The sequence below is a fragment of the Notolabrus celidotus genome, chromosome 3, assembly GCF_009762535.1.
Source record: "Notolabrus celidotus isolate fNotCel1 chromosome 3, fNotCel1.pri, whole genome shotgun sequence".
Classification (NCBI taxonomy): Eukaryota; Metazoa; Chordata; class Actinopteri; order Labriformes; family Labridae; genus Notolabrus; species Notolabrus celidotus.
In genome coordinates this window covers 35778710-35799036 of record NC_048274.1, presented here as the reverse complement: position 1 = coordinate 35799036, position 20327 = coordinate 35778710, and the positions used below count along the sequence as shown (strand labels likewise).

The 20327-nt window shown below is 42.0% G+C and overlaps 1 protein-coding gene across 2 annotated transcripts in view; it reads left to right on the top strand.

The window, feature by feature from the left end:
• Positions 1-281: 281 nt before the first annotated feature.
• Positions 282-20327, top strand: part of adamts18 (ADAM metallopeptidase with thrombospondin type 1 motif, 18) — an 83833-nt gene continuing 63787 nt past the window's right edge. The window contains exons 1-3 of one of the 2 annotated variants that reach the window (XM_034679056.1): positions 282-797; positions 1079-1163; positions 2330-2646. In XM_034679056.1, the coding sequence (XP_034534947.1) occupies positions 696-797; positions 1079-1163; positions 2330-2646 (504 nt within the window). In that variant the 5' untranslated portion in view covers positions 282-695. The remainder of the gene's footprint in view (positions 798-1078; positions 1164-2329; positions 2647-20327) is intronic. The other variant, XM_034679055.1, reaches the window with a different exon arrangement.

Below are 20327 nucleotides of genomic sequence, written 5' to 3'. Positions count from 1 at the left end.
GGGCTGGTGTTCTAATCCCAAGTAAATTTCATTGGTCTTAGTTTTAAGACCATTCTGACATGAGCATGAGTAACAAGAGAAATACACATGTTGATAGGGCAATATTATCTTTCGTCTGAACTTTTGTTTAATCATAGTTTTTCTTTCATAAACGAACTAAAATAGTAACGGACATGCTATGTTTCAAATAAAATAAAAGTAAAGAGGGAAATAAAAGTTTCGTTTGAGTCATCTTGGAACTTCAAAGTAGAGATTTCCGAGCGGCACGTGAAAGCAGCAAGAGTCCTGCTGCTGCCAGGAGGAGAATCTCTTTTTCTTCTCTTTTATCTCCGCGTGGTAAATGATGCTGCGCGCTGATTGGCTGCTGGCCGCTGACTTGTGCTACATCCTGCAGGGCGACTCTCACAGACCGGGCTTAGTGCTCAGTCAGCGCTCCTCCCGGTGATCCCCGACACCGCTACCTGCCCCTCCGCCTCACACACACTCAAAACACACACACATGCACCCATGAGTGCGCTCTGCGTCTTTGCGCACCACCGGCTGCTGCAACCTGCAGACTTCACCTGAAGGAGAAAAGCGGGGACCAGAACCTCCAGACAATGCGTGCACGCTGCATTATGCGCTATCGCAGGTTATTAGGACTTTTACGCTCTTTGCGGAGGTAACGGGGGAGGTATAGCTTGCATGCCGTCACCATGGATTGCCTCTTTCTCTTGATATGGACTTTACCCATCCCGCTGGTCGGCTGCACATCACTCAAGCTCCTGTCCACACTCTTATCCTGGAATATAATCAAGGCATGTGGCACTTTATTTAAAGTGTATACACTCTTCACCCAGCACACTCTTGTTGCTGGTTTGCGCGCAAAACAAAGAAACGTGTCAGTCTTCATGATTTATATCACTGACAAACTGCTATGATCATTGATGGTGGTGAAAAGTAACACAAGTGGTTCTTATCCCAAATTCAACACATGTTTAAACACAAGAAGTTCATGTATCACCTCTCTGCTTCCACTCCTGAAAGTGCTGCAACCTGTTGCTACCTGTCCCTTTATGATTTTTTTTCTTTTTTGCAGACGCTGCACGTTTACTGCACACACACCTCCCACACCGTCTCAGCCAGCTATTCTTCTTCCAGCGACAGCCACGGATTAAATCACGGTGAGTGCTCGTCTTCTGACATCTGTGGATGTTTTCTCCAACTGGCATCTTTCCATGTTTGTGGACGCAATGTGAAAATATAACTAATAGGCTCCATCTTTGCCCTTGAGTGAAACAATGACTGTAATTAAGATGTATTGCCACAGGTTTACAGTTAATTGTGTGAATAAAAAAATGTAAGGAAACCCTGCAGCAATGGCTTGGAGGCATGTCCAGTCAGTGCACTGCACACTCAGGGAATCCCCTCTGGCTGCTTTGACCTGTAAAAAAAACAAGGAAACCTGCTGAGATGTTTGGAAACTTTGATTTACTGAGGAAAGGTGGGGGTGACTTTCTCTCTGAGGAGAAATCCTGAAGAATTCACACGTCTCACCCAAGGAAGAATCAGATCTTTTGATGTTTTTTTTAAACTCACAAAATGTTCATAATTTATGCTTTTAGGGTGAAATCTCACCCTGCTTTCTGGTGGTGAAATAGCTAGATGTATCATTTTATCTGAAAGGAGCACCACAACTGTATGAAATTGAAACATCTTAGTGTTGTAAAGTTTCAACCCATATCTGACATGCAAAGTATGATCTAATCGTTTTGGCTTCTGTTAAAAGTCATCTGTGTTCCATGTGAAGTGCTGCACTCTGTGCTACAGCTGTGCATTGAACCTTTCACTGAACACAAACTTGTTTTAGGGACAGATGTGTTTTTTTCCTGACAGCTCTGACAGGAGCATGTGGAGATGCTGCTCTTGAGCTAAAGGGTGCATTTCTTTATAACACTGACATCTTTCTGAGCTTGATGATATATGATGCAGTTTGATATGTCACCTTTGTAACCCATTCAAAATGCTGAAAGACATGCTTTCAAAAAGAGCTTCACCAACATTATCTTGACAATATAAAGCAGAAGGCAAAGCAATCACCAGATGTTGTGTTTTTGAATAATGCAACACTGCAAGTGATGCCATTGTAATTTCTTCAATGATGTGTGAAGCAAGAAGAAAGGTTTGCAATGAGTCATGCCATTGTTTCTCTGGAAAATGATGGGAAGAAGCAGAAGGGAGGCTCAGCAGTATATTAAAACACAAATCAGTTACAGAAGATACAGAAGAAAATATTTTGTAATGTATTTTCTTTCATCTGACTTCATTTCCATCCCTCTTCTCCTCTCAGATTACGTGTTTGTGACCCCGGTGGAGGTGGACTCAGATGGAGGGTACCTGACCCACGATGTCAGCAGGCAGAGTCATCGCAGCAGGAGATCCCTCTCATCTTCTTCCCTACATTACCGGCTCTCCGCCTTCGGGCAGGATATGCACCTGGACCTGCATCCATCCTCTGTGGTCGGCCCAGGGTTCACGGTGCAGACGCTCGGCTCAGATGGCATTGCCACGGTGATGGATGATACAGAGTTTCACAACTGTCTGTATCAGGGATTTATCCGTAACCTGTCGGCCTCCTCAGCAGCCATATCAACGTGCTCTGGACTGGTGAGTGCCTGCCAGTTGTCAGTTGGTTTTGTTATGTTAAAAGTCAACTTAGTTGTCTTTAAATTATCTCCTACAGTGGGTTACTGTAGGGAATTTGATGATCCACCTCTGTCTCTAGCAGCATCTTTGTATGCCCTCAAAGCCTTCTGTCCTCTTATGACCCAGATGCTTTGATGCATCATTGTCTGAGCAGCCCAGACGTTGGTTATCTTATGGGTTGACATGACATCATTGTCCCTGCGTGTAAGCATCAATTTTTGGAACTTTGTCTGACACGTCTTTCAACACAGGGAGAAAAGGAATAATAGAATGAAAGGAGGAGAGGGGAGAAATGTTACACTGCGGATGCTACAGCCCGCGAAGACAGGCCATTATTTATTCTCACTGTTTCTTGTAGTGCCAGCACACATGACAAACACATCTAACATACTCATCAGAGGGGATCTAAGAAAGATCAACTATCCTTTTATTTTAACTCGCTGTTAAACCAACGCTGCAACTTCAGTCCTGCAGGAACTCATTTGGTGCTTGTTGCTGACTGTGCATCCTCAGAAGAAAAAACAAACTCATCTTCATCATGAACAGTGTGATTGTCTACAACTGGATTACTTGATGTGCTGCCTTAGGGGGAAAAAATCTTAAGCACATCATTGCTGTTCTTTATGTACTTGTGTTTATGAATTCAATAATGGTCATTTCTATGTCAATACGTGATTGAATACGAGGAAGAGGGTCACAAATCTTTGGGAAAGGTGCTTGATTCAGGCTTTAATGCATCCCTTATATAGTAAAAAACTCCAGGTGAGCTTGTTCATAGAGTTAAAGAGAGAATGAGTATACCTTTTGTCCATTAAATGCATGTAAATATGGATGATGTATACCTCCATTTCCCTACATTGTAAAAAAAAAATTAAGCTATAATACCTTGCTTCATCATTTTAGATCCAAGGCATGTGAAGAAGTGATGTGGCCAGTGGAGCCACAATCTAATGTCACACCTTTCCTGCTAACTAAAAAACACATTTAACTCACCAATCAAACATCTTGCCATCCTGATGCAATTGTTTACTCAGAGGTCCGCCTCAGCTCCAGCTCTTTATCGGTTCCTAAGTTGACAGAAAGTTAGGCTGAGTCAGCATTTCCATTATGGTGACTTTCATAGATTGGCTTCCAAACCCCTTCTCCAGAAACCAATGGGTGACATCACTGAGACAATATTCACACAGTGCATGCACATGAAGCAGACAGTCATACTTCTGGAAAGTACAGTGACTCTTGTGTTAGTGATTGTTACAGTTTCTCTCACTGTTCCTCCTCTAACCTGATAATCCGGTGAAGATAGTTGCCGCATTTGTCAAGAGAGCTGTCAATCATGACGACACATCCCCTCCTTTAAGGATCAAATAAAGAATTTACAATAATCTTCTCAGACAAATTAACACATGTCAGAATTATAAAAAGTAACTGTCATGGCAGAAAACATTCAGCTGTCTTTGAATAGTTCATTAAGAAGCTACATTTTTGGTGTCCCTCATACAGATTCTGCATTCATACCCTGATATCTGTTTATAGACTTTACTTTCAAGGTACTTTCCTTTAAACCACAGGGATTGTGTAAATACAAGATCCTCTGCTTTCATTCATGGTTTATGAGGGTCCTGGACCTTCTGGCCCACCAGCACACACACATTCCTTGACACATCCCACACCAGCCTGGGCCAGATGGACACTCTACACCTCCATAAAGGCCATACCTCCATTTATCATCCAGCCTTCTCATACCTCCTCTTACCTCCTCCTCCTGCGCTCACCCTGCTCTTTTGTCCCCTGTTTGCCCTGCCTCTACTTCTCCTCTTGTTTGCAGCAATTAAAGCCAGGGTGAAGTTTGAGCCGCCTCGCCGGCACTGCTAATCTTCGCATTGTCCCTTTCATTAGGCTAGCTCCTACTCACAATAAAGCACCACTGACCCGTTCTCTTAAGAGCGCTGCGAGAACACAATGTGATTGGGTTGTGATTGCAGCTGAAAAGGCCGGGACCAACTCTTTGATCTATTTTTTACTTCTCTCAGGCTGCTGCCGAGTTTTTTCCTCCTCTTCCTCTCTGAAGTGCAACCTCAGAGTCATCACTGGTTGGATGCTCACTCAGTTTGATAAATAGACTCATGTTTTTAGTGAATCTCTGTCTTTTCAGTGACAAAGATAGAAGAAGACCAAGGGATAAACTGAGTGAAACCAAATATCTGTCCTCCTGCTTCCTCTGCTGTCTCTCCCTCTCAGTGCAAACAGTATGTGTGTGTTATTGGACTGCTGTTAGAAGTTGACCTTAACTTTCTATCAAGGCCTGCACCAAGAATATTTGGATTAAGTGCAAATGAGTAATCAGCCATTGAAGCTTGCTAGATGCAGCGATGTGCTCGAGAAAGAGATTAAGGTGGGATTAATAAAAAGAAGGAGGAAGTCGTAAAAACAGACAAGAAGATAGGGAAATTCAGGAAAACACAAGACAGGGATAAGCAAAGGGGGTGAAATAATGAATGAGAAGTGAAGCGCAGCACTAGACACAGTGTTGTGTAAGAGTAATGTGGTTTTATTGTCTGGGGTGGAAGCTCCCAGGGAGGCTGGATGGCCTCTTTATAGAGAGTTGGAAAGATGGACTCTGTTTATGTCAAAGGGCTTTGGTGGAGAAATGGGGTGAGGATGAAAAAGGAGGAGGAGAAGTGTGAAAAAAGGCCTCGTACTTCATTTCATTGTCTCCTTTCAACAGAACTCTGGAAAGAGCAGAAAGGGGAAAAGAAATTGTGTGAAATAGTGATTTTGGACTTGAAACAGCTTGTTAATGGCAGCAGAGGTGTCAGCAGCAGAAACTAGGCGAGGTCTGTTTTAAACATTCACCCAGGCCGAGCAGATGGGAGCGGGATTCAGCTCTCCAAATGAAGACCAGGGCGAGCTGGTATTAAGAACAAGGCGGGATAGATGGATGGATGATGGGAAACTGGGGATTTTCTACTTTAAATCCTCGTTAATTGAACATGCTGTTATTGGTTTTTAATTACTCGCTGCGTGTCCTCATGAAGCTCCTCGCTCATGTTTGAAATGAAGCTGTCTGTCTCTCTTTACTGCACGATATGAAAGGATCTCTCCTCAGATGTGATGCTCTCTGATTTGTCAGATGAGTGGAGGGGGAGGGGCTTCTCTCTTTCTTCTTTTGAGGGGTCTCTCAACTGAGGTCGCTATGCTGGTTGACCCCAATCCTCTCTACTCGTGTGGTGTTGTTGGTGTGAGGGGGGGGGGGTGTGCAGCAACCTGGACCCTCACAGGTTCTTACGATGCAGTACAAGTTCAGAGCTGCTCACCACTCGTGTGAATGCAGAAAAATGAAGTGATTTACAGCTCTCCTGTGTCCTCCCCAGCCCCTTCCCAGGGTAGGATTCCTCTCTTTAAGGTGTCAAGGGCAGACCTGAGACCTGAACCGCCAGGGCTGTGCTGCTGCATGTGAGAGAAATAGTCACACTAAATCTTCAGTTGAGCCTTTTTTGGGCAGCTCGTAAAAGAGTGAATGTCAAGGTACAGTAAACTGAAAAATAGTTAAAGGACTGATCAATTGCTTCACAACCTGGAAATACAACCAATGATACAAATACAACATCTATCAGTAAATATGTCCATATTCTTTCTTGTGTTATTAATAGTTTGGACTGTAAAGTGCAGCAAATAGTTAAAAATAAACCCTACTTTTCTACATCTGCCAGCTCTAAACAATAATCCTGAGGATTTCCATCATGAGAAACTGGCTGCCAATGCAGAAACAATGACATTCAGCTACAAATGAAAAATGCTGAAACAGTGCAAACAATGCAAAGATAGAACCATGCTGCGGTTAAACAAACATGCTGCTGCTGAGACAAAAATGCATTAATAGTAAATGTGATAGAAAGACAGAACCCATTCAAAGTTGAAAACAAACAATCTCAGAATAGGACTGCAACAGAAGAACACTGCATGTCAAGTCTAAACAACAAACAAAAGCACTACAAATTAAAATCTGCTGGACACTTGCAGTTAATTGTCAGCCACCATACTCAGCTCAAATATGTTCATTTTTCAGTGATTGTGTCAGAAGTGTTTTTGATATGGAAAAATCTTCTACCGCAAAGTGTTTGGCATTAGTTCTTAACCAAAGTCCCATACTGGTATAAAGTATTGGTAAAAAGACTGGTATTGTAAGATCAAAATATTTCCTGTATTTGGCTTAGCACCAACATTTTCAGCAAAAAGCTATCTGTTTGAACTTTTCCTGTACATGTTTGGATCTATGTTTTGCTTCATGACTCATGGATGATGACTATAACAGTTACCTGATGCTTGTGGTGCTGAAAGTGTTCACATAAATGTGTTGAGTCGGCCTTGTAGAGTAGAGAAAAGCACTTGTTGCAACATTTTAAAACTTGCCCTGTTTGACTGCTTTAAATAACAGTCAGGTCACGACTCATGACTGGGCAGTCATAATTTCTGAAACATTTGAGCGATGGATGCTCTCCACATCCAGCTGGCTGTGTCAGGCTGAGTCTGAACTGACCATGGCCTTTACTGTGACCTTTCCCAAGCCCCTCAGGCCAGGTCACAGCCTGGTCAGGCTCCGAGGAATATGAGATCCAAGACTGAAGGCTTCTTTATGTCAGGATACACCAATCCAACTTTTTAAGTACCGACACTGATACCTGGACTTTGCTATTGGCTGGTACCGATACTGTTGCGATCCCATACCAGCATTTAATGAACACTTGTGCTTTGGCAATATCAGGCTTTTCTAATTGTGTAAACCAAAATAAAATAGATACATATACATAATTACTGTTTAATTATGAATTAATTAATCCTAAATGCACTATCTAGAAATACAATCCACCTTCACACATTGAAATGCATCAGTGGAGAGTCAGGAAATAAATACCTAAAGTAAAAACCCAGTTTCAAACAAGAGAATAAAATGTAATGTAAACATTAAATCACAATGATGTCACAAAACAGTACAACAAGTTGACATATGTTTCATTCATTGGTTAAGCCGTTCCTTGACTGTGGTCAAAATCAAGTTATTCATGTCCATCTAGTTAGACTTTTGAGTGACAACAGACAAATATCAGTTAATATTTGATGTTTGCTGTTTAACAGCTTTATGGTTTACAGCTCTGACTCAAAACCTTGATTAATTTACTACATTAGACGATACATTACAGAACATTTGTGGTTTCACTGATTCGATCGACTCGAATCATCAAAGATGAAGATGCAGTTCAGAGTGCTGTGAACTGACAGTCCAGGGTCCAGTTAAAGACTGTTTTAAAAGTGGAAAATATCCCTTTTCTGTATGAACACACATATATGTGTTCACATATATCTGAAGTTAAGTCCCAGCATTGAATAATTCACTGACACTGTATTTCATGTGTATGCCTCTTTTAAAAAGCAAAGAAACAAAGGGATCCAGCTTGTGCAGATTTCCGGCCCTCAAAGGTTAAATTGTCGATTGTTTTTGTATACAGCCACCTGTGTCTTCTGATGAGCTTAGTGTCACTGTGTCTCAGTTCCTTGTTCCCTTTGGTTCACATTTCTGTAGCAACATGTGGTTTATGTTTGAGAGTGAGCAGTGGCAAACATTTCAAACTGAGCACACATGTATGCTGGGACATTTTCTTGTGTGGTTTGGATCTCAAAAAACTCCAGAGACTTATTGGATGCTTGCTTTGACTTGGCCTAATGACCCAACAACCCCCTCCAGAAATCAGAGTTCACAGCTCGAATGTGTGTTTGAACACCCATGTGTGAGAGAAAAAACACTGGAGAAAGTGTCAACACACACACACCTCCTCTTCTGCTCTCCCCTTCATCTTTTCAAGAAGCTCGGATCAAACCTGTGTGATGGCCGTCGTTGACACGGTGCCGCGTGTTGTGGCAACCATGTGAGTGTTGTAAGACGGGCGCTTGACCTATGACCTCTGCCTGTCTCTCGCAAGCACAACTCACCCTGTGGTGTGAATACAGAGTTTGCTTTGTTTCCCGGGCATGGTTTTGATGCTGGATCTATTGAAGTGTCTGGAAGGCTTTTTGATTTTAGAGACAATATATCACTACTACGCTTCACTACTTGGAAAATATTAGTTTTCTAAATTATCTATCAATCTTAAGTTTATAAAATGCCAAACAATTGTGAAGAAAAACTCATCACAATTATTGAGAACCCCAAGTGTTTACAACTGCATCTCTTGTCCAACCAACAGCCAGGAAGCCAAAGCCACTTCATTCACTCTCATAGATTACAAAGGAAAACAGTAAATCCTCAAATTTAAGAAGCTGGAATCAGCAAATGTTTGACAAACATAGTGAAAGAAAATGAAAAAAAGGAATTAACTATGAAAATGTTTGGCTATTCATGGTCTTTTGATTGACTTAAAGGTTAACCAATTGAAGGAGGGTGTGAGAGGTATTCAAGCAGCTTTTTTATGACCTAGAAAAACGAACATCACACATCTACAAATGTGCGTGTGGATCTCCAAATATGTTAATGCATATGCTCATCTCAAATATGTGGTGAATTCATGTTTTTGCAGTATCAAAGGTGACATATCATGCAAAATGGACTTCTTAATGGTTCTCTACCTGGAATATGTTTCCCTGGCATGTCTACAAACCCCCCGAGAATGAAAAAAATCCATTCTGCCCCTGTTCTGATTTCTCCACCTTTCTGTAAATGTGTGTGAAACGAGCCGTTTCAGACTTCCTTGTTTTTGTTACGTAACAACAATATCCGGTCTGTCACGGAGTCAGAGCTCGGAGCTTGTTCAGCCCATAGACTGTATAAAATAATACTGAATCCCTCCCCCGTTTTTCATTCCCTGCACAAATGTGTGCTAACAAGGAGCTTAGGAGGGAGGCATGCTAGTTGTAGGCTGTCTTAATAAACACAGAGGTCGGTTTTACTCCCCACGTCTGCAGATTTGAAGATCTAGTGGATGATTTTTATTTATCATGGATAAGTGCTAGCGCTAGTTAGCATAGCTACATAGCTACATGTTCATAGCTGTAGCTGTGTACCAAGACACACGTCGACATACTGACAAATAAAACAACAAGAAACACTAAATCTGTGACCAATCCTTCAGAAAAGGTCCCGCTGCCTTTCTGGCAGAGGTCGGTTTTACTCCCCACGTCTGCAGATTTGAAGATCTAGTGGATGATTTTTATTTATCATGGATAAGTGCTAGCGCTAATTAGCATAGCCACATAGCTACATGTTTGTAGCTGTAGCTGTAGCTGTGTACCAAGACACACGTCTACATACTGACAAATAAAACAACAAGAAACACTAAATCTGTGACCAATCCTTCAGAAAGGTCCTGCTACAGGCGCCTCTCCGTCAGGATCAGATTCTGGATCAGATTCAGAGGGTTGAAGTAACGTGGTCTGTGAGCAGCCGTGTATATTCAGCCAACATGTAAACATTAGATCAACGTGCTGGAGAGCCGAGGCACATCCACTTCCTGAGGGGGCGTGGTCAGAGAGAAAACAGAGTGTTCTGAGGAGGACTGAAGAAGAGGGCTTTTCAGGCATGCCAAAATCTGATTTCAAAGTGTTTTTTTGAGCATAAACTTTAAAGAGATGTTTTGGGGACCTCTTAGACCAATATATATTGATGAAAAAAAGCGTGATATGTCACCTTAAATACATTGAAGCTGCTGTGAGGGGCAGTTGGTTTGTTTCAATGTTGGCAACCACTGGGGACAGAAATGTGCATCTTGTTACTTTCCATGTCTTGTCCTGAACATCCAAAGATAGTTTTCACTGATAAAGAATACCACCTTGCTTTACCTTGATGGTGAAATTTGTCAAATTGTGAATATTTACTGCTGAATATTTTAAAAAATGCTTGTTCTTTAGTGTGCTTTCAATCATCTGTAGTGACACCTGATCCCTCACAGTGTTTCCAGGCTTTAAGAGTTAAAATATAACGTTTGTTGCTAATGGTCTTGAAGAGGCTTAAGTATCAATTTCAACCTGTCAAACAACTAGCTAAAGACTCCTCAGAGGAGCTTTAATAGTCTATTATTATTTTGCCTCAAAAGCTAAAAATACCCCTGGTCAACAGTCACAACTGAGGCGGGCCTGTCAGTCTGCTGTCTGTTTTCACATGCTTTTTGTCACAGTTCTGCTTCATGAGATCTGCATAAGTGTGTAGGGATCTAACACATCCTTTCAATGAATGTGGCAAGCGTTTCTTTGCTCTGACCCTGGGCTCTATTAGCTATTAGTAAATTACAACATACAGCTGAAACAACCTGTTTTTAAATTTCCACAAGGAGTCTTGAGTACGTCACATTTGGATGTTTTAAAAGCCAAATTTGATTTTTTGTTACACATGTAGGGCAAAGAGGCAACAGTAATCCATTTATTAACAGGGGTCACCCAAACTGACACAATCTAAACACATGCAAGAGCTTTGATTTGTTGCAGCTCTGTTTTGAATATCTTACAATGAAACTATTAACCACACCTAAATGGGAAGTATGAAGCCAAAAAGCACACATTTAAACACTCATTAGCTCTGTTTGAATAGTTTACATGTGTAGATGTTGTAATCTTATTTGACTCCTTGTGCAGCTAATATGGTCACTCATACTGTATGTAGGGCTTGGAATGGAGACAGAATGCAGTGATGATGCTGTGTGTGCTTGTATGTGTGTGTTTGTGTCAGTGTGCCTCAAATCTTCTCTGCCTTGTGGAGTTGAAATGACACCTGAAAGAGTGATTTCCAGCCAGCACCCGGATCATTTGTACCTGTCTGTTTTCTGTAAAGGGCAACAAATTGGAACGTCTCCCCACTACAATGTGCCTCTCTGGCTCTGCCATAACTCAGCTGCTGGGCTGGGCCACAGAGGAGCTCAGAGCCTGGCTCTACAAGAGGAGAGTGGCCCGCAGCTGTTCCCTGGTGGTCTACACGCTGACAGTGATGTAGTGCCCACTGTTAGATGCCAGCAGGAGGGGAGGGGGGCAGGCTCTCAGCATGGGTGTGGGATGTACTCTGTGAAAGGGAGAGCAAAAACAGAAAGTTGTTGTGTACGTGTGTGTGTGTGTGTGTGTGTGTGTGTGTGTGTGTGTGCCTGGTCGTCCTCTCTGGTCTTGTGCAAGGACTTTCTCACACAAGACTAATGGCTGCTGTTGAAGTCTTCAAGTGGGTGCTGCAACTTCCACAAACAGAGCCCATACATCAAATCTGACCTACTATTGTCACAGCCGCACTACATTCACTGCTGCTTTGGTCACTTAAAAGACAGCCTTCAATTTCTGGTATATGAGTTAAACTGAAACGGATGTTTAAAAAAAAAACACAGCAGTGCTTTGTAAAGTCAAACATGTAGTCATCTGTTGTAGCCTATGGAGAACTGTGTAGCCATATCCATCAATAACCTAAAAACCTAGGAAGCACAAATAAGTATAACAGCCCATAGTACATATTAGTTCCTTTAGGTGGATTATCAGAGGGTGCTGGTTAAAATACCTCTGGATGTTGTGGCAGACATATCATGTACCAATAGATGGATACCTAGTTTTACTGAATTCAGCATTATACATGACAATTTGGCTTGACATTTTACAGCAACACTTCAAAGTTGTATGTAACATGAACTCCAGACCAGTTCATTTGATGCTGACACAATAACTAATCCAGAATGTTCACAATCATTCGGAGCCTTTACCAGTCCCTCCAGGAAGTTGCGATTTTGCGATCGGGAATTCAACCAATCTGCAGGATTTTTTTCGCGGCCTTGCAATTTTATACAATCACCACAACTTTCCCGCAAAGTTGACTACTTACCTTACCTCAGCCCCTGTACGTCATCGGTTTCCTCATCAATTTCACTTCCTTGGAACATAAACGTAAGTCCTCCCTTGATCGGCACTTTTCAACAGCAAAACATGCATTGGGAACGGGAGGAATGGGAGGACAGCAGGCAGGACAAGTGACGATTACAACCATGCTGTGGCGTGCTGGGGTGGAGGCATCAAGACGGGTGAGGCCAGCAAGCTCAACAAGCTGGTAAAGCGGGCCCGCTCTGTGGTTGGCCTAGAACTGGACAGTCTGGAGTCAGTGGCTGAGAGGAGGTTGATGGACAAACTGCAAGCCATCCTGGACAACCCCTCTCATCCTCTCCATGATGAGCTGTGGCTGATGGGGAGCTCGTTCAGTCAGCGCATCATTCCACCACGGTGCTAGACTGAACGCTTCAGGTGCTCCTTTGTGCCCACCGCCATCAGACTTTTGAACAGTAATGGAGGCCACAGACTGCACCATGTTGACCACTGACCCCCCCCCATGAACAGATCCATACCATCCCTGCTCTGTCTGTCACACTCCATCATCTCATCCTGAACTCTCTCTTGACTGCTGCTGGCATTATAATGTATAATATACTGTATTATATAATTATCCTGCTATATTATATTATGTTATATTACATTACTATTCTAACTACAACTCATGTTACATATAAATATTATTTTTATTTATTGCTTAATTTGTTATTACCAACCATAATCACACCATGTCAACCTGTCACTACTGAAACATTTTTTAATACTGCCTGTAATTACTTCTATTTAATTTAAATTCCATTTGTAACATTGTATATATCTAAATTGTATTCTAGCTTTATTTATCCATTTTATTTTACTTATTTTATTTTATTTTATTTTATTTTATTATGTTTGTTTTATTTTATTTTATTTTATTATGTTTGTTTTATTTTATTTTATTTTATTTTTTACTTATTTTGTACTTATTGAAACTTCTTTCTTGATTGTACTTATGTCTGGGTTGCTGTAACAACTGAATTTCCCCCCCGGGGGCACAATAAAGTAATATCTCATCTTATCTTATCTTGTTATTTATAGATACTAGAGTTATTATCTGAGGGGCTCAGTGTCAGCTTGGTCACCTGCCTGCAGCAGGTGTGCTTTATGAACCAGCTCTCCTCACCTCCATGCATCTGTCTCATCTTGATTGATGATTTTTACTCCCGGTGTACGTTAGTGACAAAGACACAACCGGGGGACGTCTGTTTAATATTTGAGGTTTGACATTGTTGTGGCCATTACAGTAAAAAGCTCCGCATCTACAGCTTGATGTATTCCAGTTTGGTGATACATCAGACACATTTAGTAAGTTTTGATCAACTCCTTGTTGAAAGATGCAGATGCATTTCAGAGTGCCATGAACTGACTGACTGTCCAGTGCGCCTTTCACTGCAGGTACATTCAAGGACCGTCGTAAATGTGCAATACAGCCTTTCCATGGCATTTTTCTGTGGATCAAGAGAATCAAAATACAGTCAGTGGTCACATCAAGAATGTTTTCTAAAAACAACTATAATTTAGCGTATTTACTTGCCCCTGAGATGTTATTGGGGGAAAAAGCAAACAAAACTTGCAACTTTCACTGCAATCTTTTCAAAAAGCTGTTGCAAAATCAGGCTTTTTGGGCCGCAACAATCACAAAAAAACCCTGCAAAATCCTGGAGGGACTGCTTTACAGTGCTCCTCTGTCAGTCATCATACAGAACCCATCCCAGAGCAGACATGAGGTAATGACTGGCTTGACCTAAACAGCGGGAGTCTGTTTGTGAACATGAGCGAGAACCATGAGTACATCATCGCCGCCAAAGTTCTTACAAGCCTCACACTCTTCCACAATACCGTAAATGCATATCGGTACATCAATAATACACTGTTTTGGGGTGCAGTGTGTAAATGCAAATATGTAGTGATGGCAGAACTTCGCTCCGGTGCTTGCAATGTGTAAGAGGCTACAGAGGTGGAGTGGGGGAAAGAAGGTGGCGATGTGTAAAAGCTGTGCGGGCAAGGCATGTCCGAGTGTGTGTATGTGGAACTCCTGCTGTGTGTTTACAGGCCCTGTCTCTTGCGCTTCGGCAACACTGTAATGCGATGTGAAATCACACATGGTGTTGTGGGGGGTGCAATGTGTAAGTACAAAGGCGTAGTGATGACAGAAATGTGTAAGAGGCTAATAATGAGCGCTTTTGAATCTGCCAGTTGAAGGCCTGATGTCTAGACCTCTGTTGACGCCCCACCTTTAATCTGAAAGTCTCAGAGGTGTGATGGTGGGACCAAGTCACCACACTCTGCTAACATCTGATGTAGGCGTTACAGGGCAGAGACGGGATCACTGAGTGTTTTTACTTAGCTCTTCATTTAGATGAAACTTTCACATTACCTCTGTTAGTGTCTGCACTGTAACCCTGTTAGAGACCAATTGTCAGCACATTGATGAAGGACATTTCCATGTGTATGGGCTGCTGAGGGAGTAGTCCTCCTCTCTCCTGCTGTGTCCACACTGGATAACGAGCGTGGCCGTGGCCAGAGGCTGCAAATGACAAAAGACTCATCAGTTTCTCTCTTTGCATGCACACCTCTGTTGTGCTCCCTAGACGTTCTTTCAGGGTGTTAAAGGTTGTTTCAAGACAATTAATGAGCCCAAACAAGGACAGCAAGACCCCAGGCTATTGACACATTGTTATCCTAATCAGTCTTACATGAACAGGGATATCTAGACTTAATATCACCCACAGGGCAATGCAAACAGCTCAGCTGCAGTTCAACAATCAGTCCTATGAATGTGACTTTGTGAAGAGAAACACAGTCGTCTGAAGCCGAGAGAATATGAAGGCCAACCCATGTCATGCCCTGTCATTGCTGCTTGGCTCTTTCCTACTGTGCCATCGTCTACTGATCCAAGATCCAAAATTACCATCTCCTCTCTTTCCCATTTTAAAAACACATAATTCACTTGAGGAAACTGTAATTACTTAGATTGTGATTGTATTGAATAAGTTGATGCCTGAGGGGCCTCTCTTCTCTGCTCCTGTATGATTTTCCCCCTCACCACACACTGCGTTCACGTGACTCTCTGCTGAGCTGGAGTGCAGATGTGCTTTAGAGTTTGGTAATCACCGGCTTGGGGCTTCTCGCTGCTCGGCACTGGTCTTTAACAGCATGTAAGCACTTACTCATTTGCCTTATAATATCATGGTAGGAAACCTTAAAAGAGGCCTGAGTTTATACAGAGACAAGCGAAAGATGCCGTCTCCCCTGACATAAAGAGCTCTGCTGCCAAAAGGGAAAAGAAAGAAAAGGAAGAAAAAGAGGAAAGTCTGGAGAGAGTTTTTTAAACACAGTTTGTAGAAAACAACACCATGGCGGAAGCTGACCGGCTTCGGCTGTAATCTGTGTGAGTCTGTGAGGAACAGTCAGAGAGATGTGAACGTGGGAGCAAAGTAAAGGAGCGTTTAGCTGCATGTTCATCCCTTTAATCTGGCTGAGTCTTAACAAGTGTTAATGTGTGAAGATAACTAGAGGCCTGCTGGATCAGGGCTGCAGCTGGCCTGCCTGTGAAACCCTATACAGCTCATCTTTCTTTTTCATGTCTCATAATTATAATGTGTAGGCCCACGTTTGAGCATTGTGTTGTCACCAAACCAGACAAGGAGTAAAACGGATACAAACTGGGCTCAAAGAAGAAGATGAAATGGTCTATAACTGGTAATAATCTAACCAGAACTGTTTATGAAAGGTATGCAAAGAACTGCATGAATCCTAATGTATGGGGCTATGAAATATTTATGTCTGACCTATATCTTTTTATTGAAGCTGCGAAAATGCCAATCAGAAATGTTTGTGCTGTTACTGACAAACACTGGTATTGCAATGCAGATGTAAGAATCTGAAGAGCAGCAGATAATCAAGCCTGTTTTTCCTTTTCCTCCATATTTTCGTCACTGTCCTTCATCTTTACCAGCAGTGGAAGTGGAAGTAAACACAAGCAACACACAATCTGACAATTCATGGTCCCCATGAGACAGCTTCTGTTAAAGTTCTGAGGAGCCCACTGTGTTTGTAGTAGCCATAGCCCCTGAGCTTAGAGGCCTATCTCTGCCTGCACTTCACGTTATGAAAAATAAAGAGGAGTGTGAAACACATTGTTTCAGTTCTACTGCAGGCTGTTTGGAGATTTGAATCATGAACAGAGTTAAGTTACAGCTCGGTGCGTCATGTAAAAATGCCCACAGCGGCAGTCTTAATGGGGACACACTCATTGTTTCAACTAAAGCGGGATCAATGCAGATGTTGATTAAACACAAGAACTAATCTTAGACTCAGTGGTGTACTCACTTTAGTTGCTGGTATTAGTCTTAGCTTGCTAAAAGTAACATAAACAACAGTCCAAGCAGGCTAACTTTAGCATCTCTCTGACTGTCCAATGTAGAGCTGGTTTCTGTCTTCTCCTCAATGGTTCACTTACATTTAAATTAGGGATGCACAGCTCTTGCTTGCATTTGCCATAATCAAATCTTTGAAAGCAAAACTCACCATGTGTGGCTCCTTAAAGCATCTTGGAAGAAACAGTTGAATAAGACGGGAGGTAAACACCCATGAAGGTGGACATAAGTGCCAGCCCTTGCAAGATCATTTCTGAAACTTATTCTGAGGTTGTCAAACATTCTCTGTCCAAAGTGTACTAAAGGGCACATCTCAAAGAACAGCTGTAGTCATATCTGTGCAAAATAAGATTCACTTTGAAGGTTTGTAAAAGTTTGATTTAAGTGTATAGATTTAGCTTCTCTATTGTGAAACAAGAGGTTCTTCAAATGAGAGACAATGTCTTCCATGTTCAGGTTGTTTGTTTGTTGTCCCTGAATAAGGGTAGAAAAAATACACAAAGAAAACACAATTTGCCACACTATCAAAGTAACAAAGGCATAGATAATAAACTACATATAGTGCTGCATGTTGCTCAAGTCATGCTATAGATGCATTTATAAATGCATTTCTAAGGCGTTACATATGTGCTTATTATTCAATATAAGTGGTGGGTTCTTGTAAAGTGTCACCAAGCTTTTTTCCCAAATGGGTCGAATCATAGCAATTTGTTCTGAATGAGTTGTTGAGGTGGAAATTTTTTTTCTGATCAGGCTATTACTCCATGTAAACATAGATGAACAAGAGAGTACACAACTGGCTGTTGTGATGACCCAAGAAAAGAGAGAAAGCAAGACAAAAAGCTGCAGAAGTTCAAATAGTTTGCAGAAATGTATGTCATTACTGGACTCACCTGTCCCTGAGACATCTCGTCCATGGAGAAAAAAAATCCCTCATGTATTGTGGGTGGAAAGAGTTGTCAGCTAAATCAAATAAATGAAGCTCCGTGATCTGGAGTAAGAGGAATGTCTAATGAGGCGGATGTTTTTACATGTTTGCTCTGTAGTAAATTCTACGCGCTGAGACAGATGAAAAGACTGGAAAATGAGCAGTGACAGCACTGTCTGCTGCTGAGAGACACCTCCTTTGACCTCTTCAAACTCTGTTTTGAATTCCTATCTATTTTTGGAGGCTGCAGGGTTTTTTTTAGCAAAGACCTCCTGTCTCTCCCTTTATTTCAAGTCTCTGATTTGATATGTATTTTATTCTCAGCCCCTGGTGATGTTGTCCCTCAGTGCTCTGTGCTCTGACTTCTGTTGCTCGGAGCTCTGTGATACTGCTGGAGCAGATAGCTGAGAAGTATCTGAAGGTTGTTTTGGCAGGTAGTGACGTGCTAGGGTTCAAACCATCGACACTGCAGAGTAAAAACTCAATCACTGGACCATGTGGACCTTACAAGTAGTCACCATGATGAAGTTTGACAGTATACTTCCTGTGAAGGTTGTCATCACACAGTGAGAGATTGATGGAAGGAAGATATGATTTATGAAGGGAGGGACACTTCACTGGCAGCTGGGTGGTTTGAGAAGAGGATGGATGGAGGGATGGGTGGATGGATGGATGGAGAGATGATTGAAGGTATGGTTTTGGCTGATGATGGCGGCATGCCATGTATCTAGGCAGTGTTTTGACAACAAGAGCCCCGCCATGGCTTCCCTTTTGTCCTGCCTCTGTTTATTTTGCCACCTGCTAGTCTAGGGGGGAATGAGGTCAGCTTAACACACACACACACACACACACACACACATACAACGCACATCAGTAAGTTGCTGGGGAGGTAGATCACATGAACGCACACACATACACAGAAAGGTCAGAGGTCACTGGGTCAATGAGTGTATGAGTGTTTTCGATCAATTCAGTGAGTGTATGCTCATTATGTGTGTGTGTGTGTGTGTGTTTTGTGGGTTGAGGGGTTGAATTAGGAGGAACTCTGTGGTCAGACGGAATGTTTGAGGTTCAGCAGCTCACTCTGTCAGTTCAGGGGGCATCTCAGGCCACTCCACTGAATCAGGGATCCAAAACACCGAGCTCATCTGCTGCTGGGGCTACGAGTGTGTGCTTGATCGCTGACAGGATTTGATCTCTACTTTGTTCTGAAGACAAGACAAGCAAATCAATGTGAGAATAATTTATCCAGCAATAACTATTTATCAATATATGCAACATTTCTTCTGAATAAGTCATTAGTTGTCTTCAGAGTAGTCAATAAAGAGATAAGTAACTGTTCTAGAAAGATGGAAAGTTAAAGGAAAATGATTCTATTTGCCTTTCAGAACAGAATTAATTAAATGTGTAGTGTGTTGTATTTAGCAGCATTTATCAGAACAGACTTGATATAAAAAGAATATAATATACATAAGTATGTTTAAAGGAATGCATAATCACTTGAATATAAAAATCATTCTGTTTCCGTGCAAAATGAGCCTTTTATTTCTACAAAAGGAATGGGTCCCCTTCCACAGAGGCTTTCATCTTGCACCCTTATGTTTCTACAGGTGCACAAATCAACAAACTAGTAACATGTGCATTTGTGTATCCAGTGAGTGGACGGGTGAAATGTCCCTGGTTGGAAAATGACAAAGATGAAGAGAGTATTAGTTGTTGTTGTGCTCAAGAAAATCTGTATTTATAGACGTTATAGAAGCTTAGTCCTGTACTAAAGCTGCCGGTGTGTTTTGATATCTCCCGGGAATGACTTGGCTGACGCGTTGTACTGTCATATGTTTGTCCATACAACACCGTTTACTGTAGTTGTTGAAATAACAGGTCTTAGGCGAAACTCTGGTTTGCAGCACAAAACAATCCATTTATTGCATCACCGTACGAAGTGTTAGACAGCGTCCACAAGTTTTTCATTCATTGCAAGAACAAACATTTTAGACACGGTTCTCCATGCCGCCTGCCGACGCAGCGTCACAACATCCAACAATGTAACGGCGTGACAAGGCAACAACGTGACAACGTGACAACGTGACAACGTGACAACGCAACAACGCAACAACGCAACAACGGTCAAAAACCAACTGCCCTTCCGGGTCAAGACACACATCTGATACCCAGGTGGTGACGTACTTTTATACCTGTGCCCTTAATGAGCAAAACGATGACACCTTGTGGCACAATAAACAATGTGTTTCAAAGCTTGACCCAAAACATGAATCTGGCTCTTACAGACGTTTTTGATGGTTAAAACTTGACAAATGGAGGATCATACTAATCATGCATCACTGCAGCTTCTTGACCTTGAAGGCCATGTCTCTTCAAAAATGGAATGAGTGAACAAGGGAGCGTTTGAATCTAGAATCTGACTGCTAGCTATTTGTACATTTTTCCATTTCTGCACACTTTAC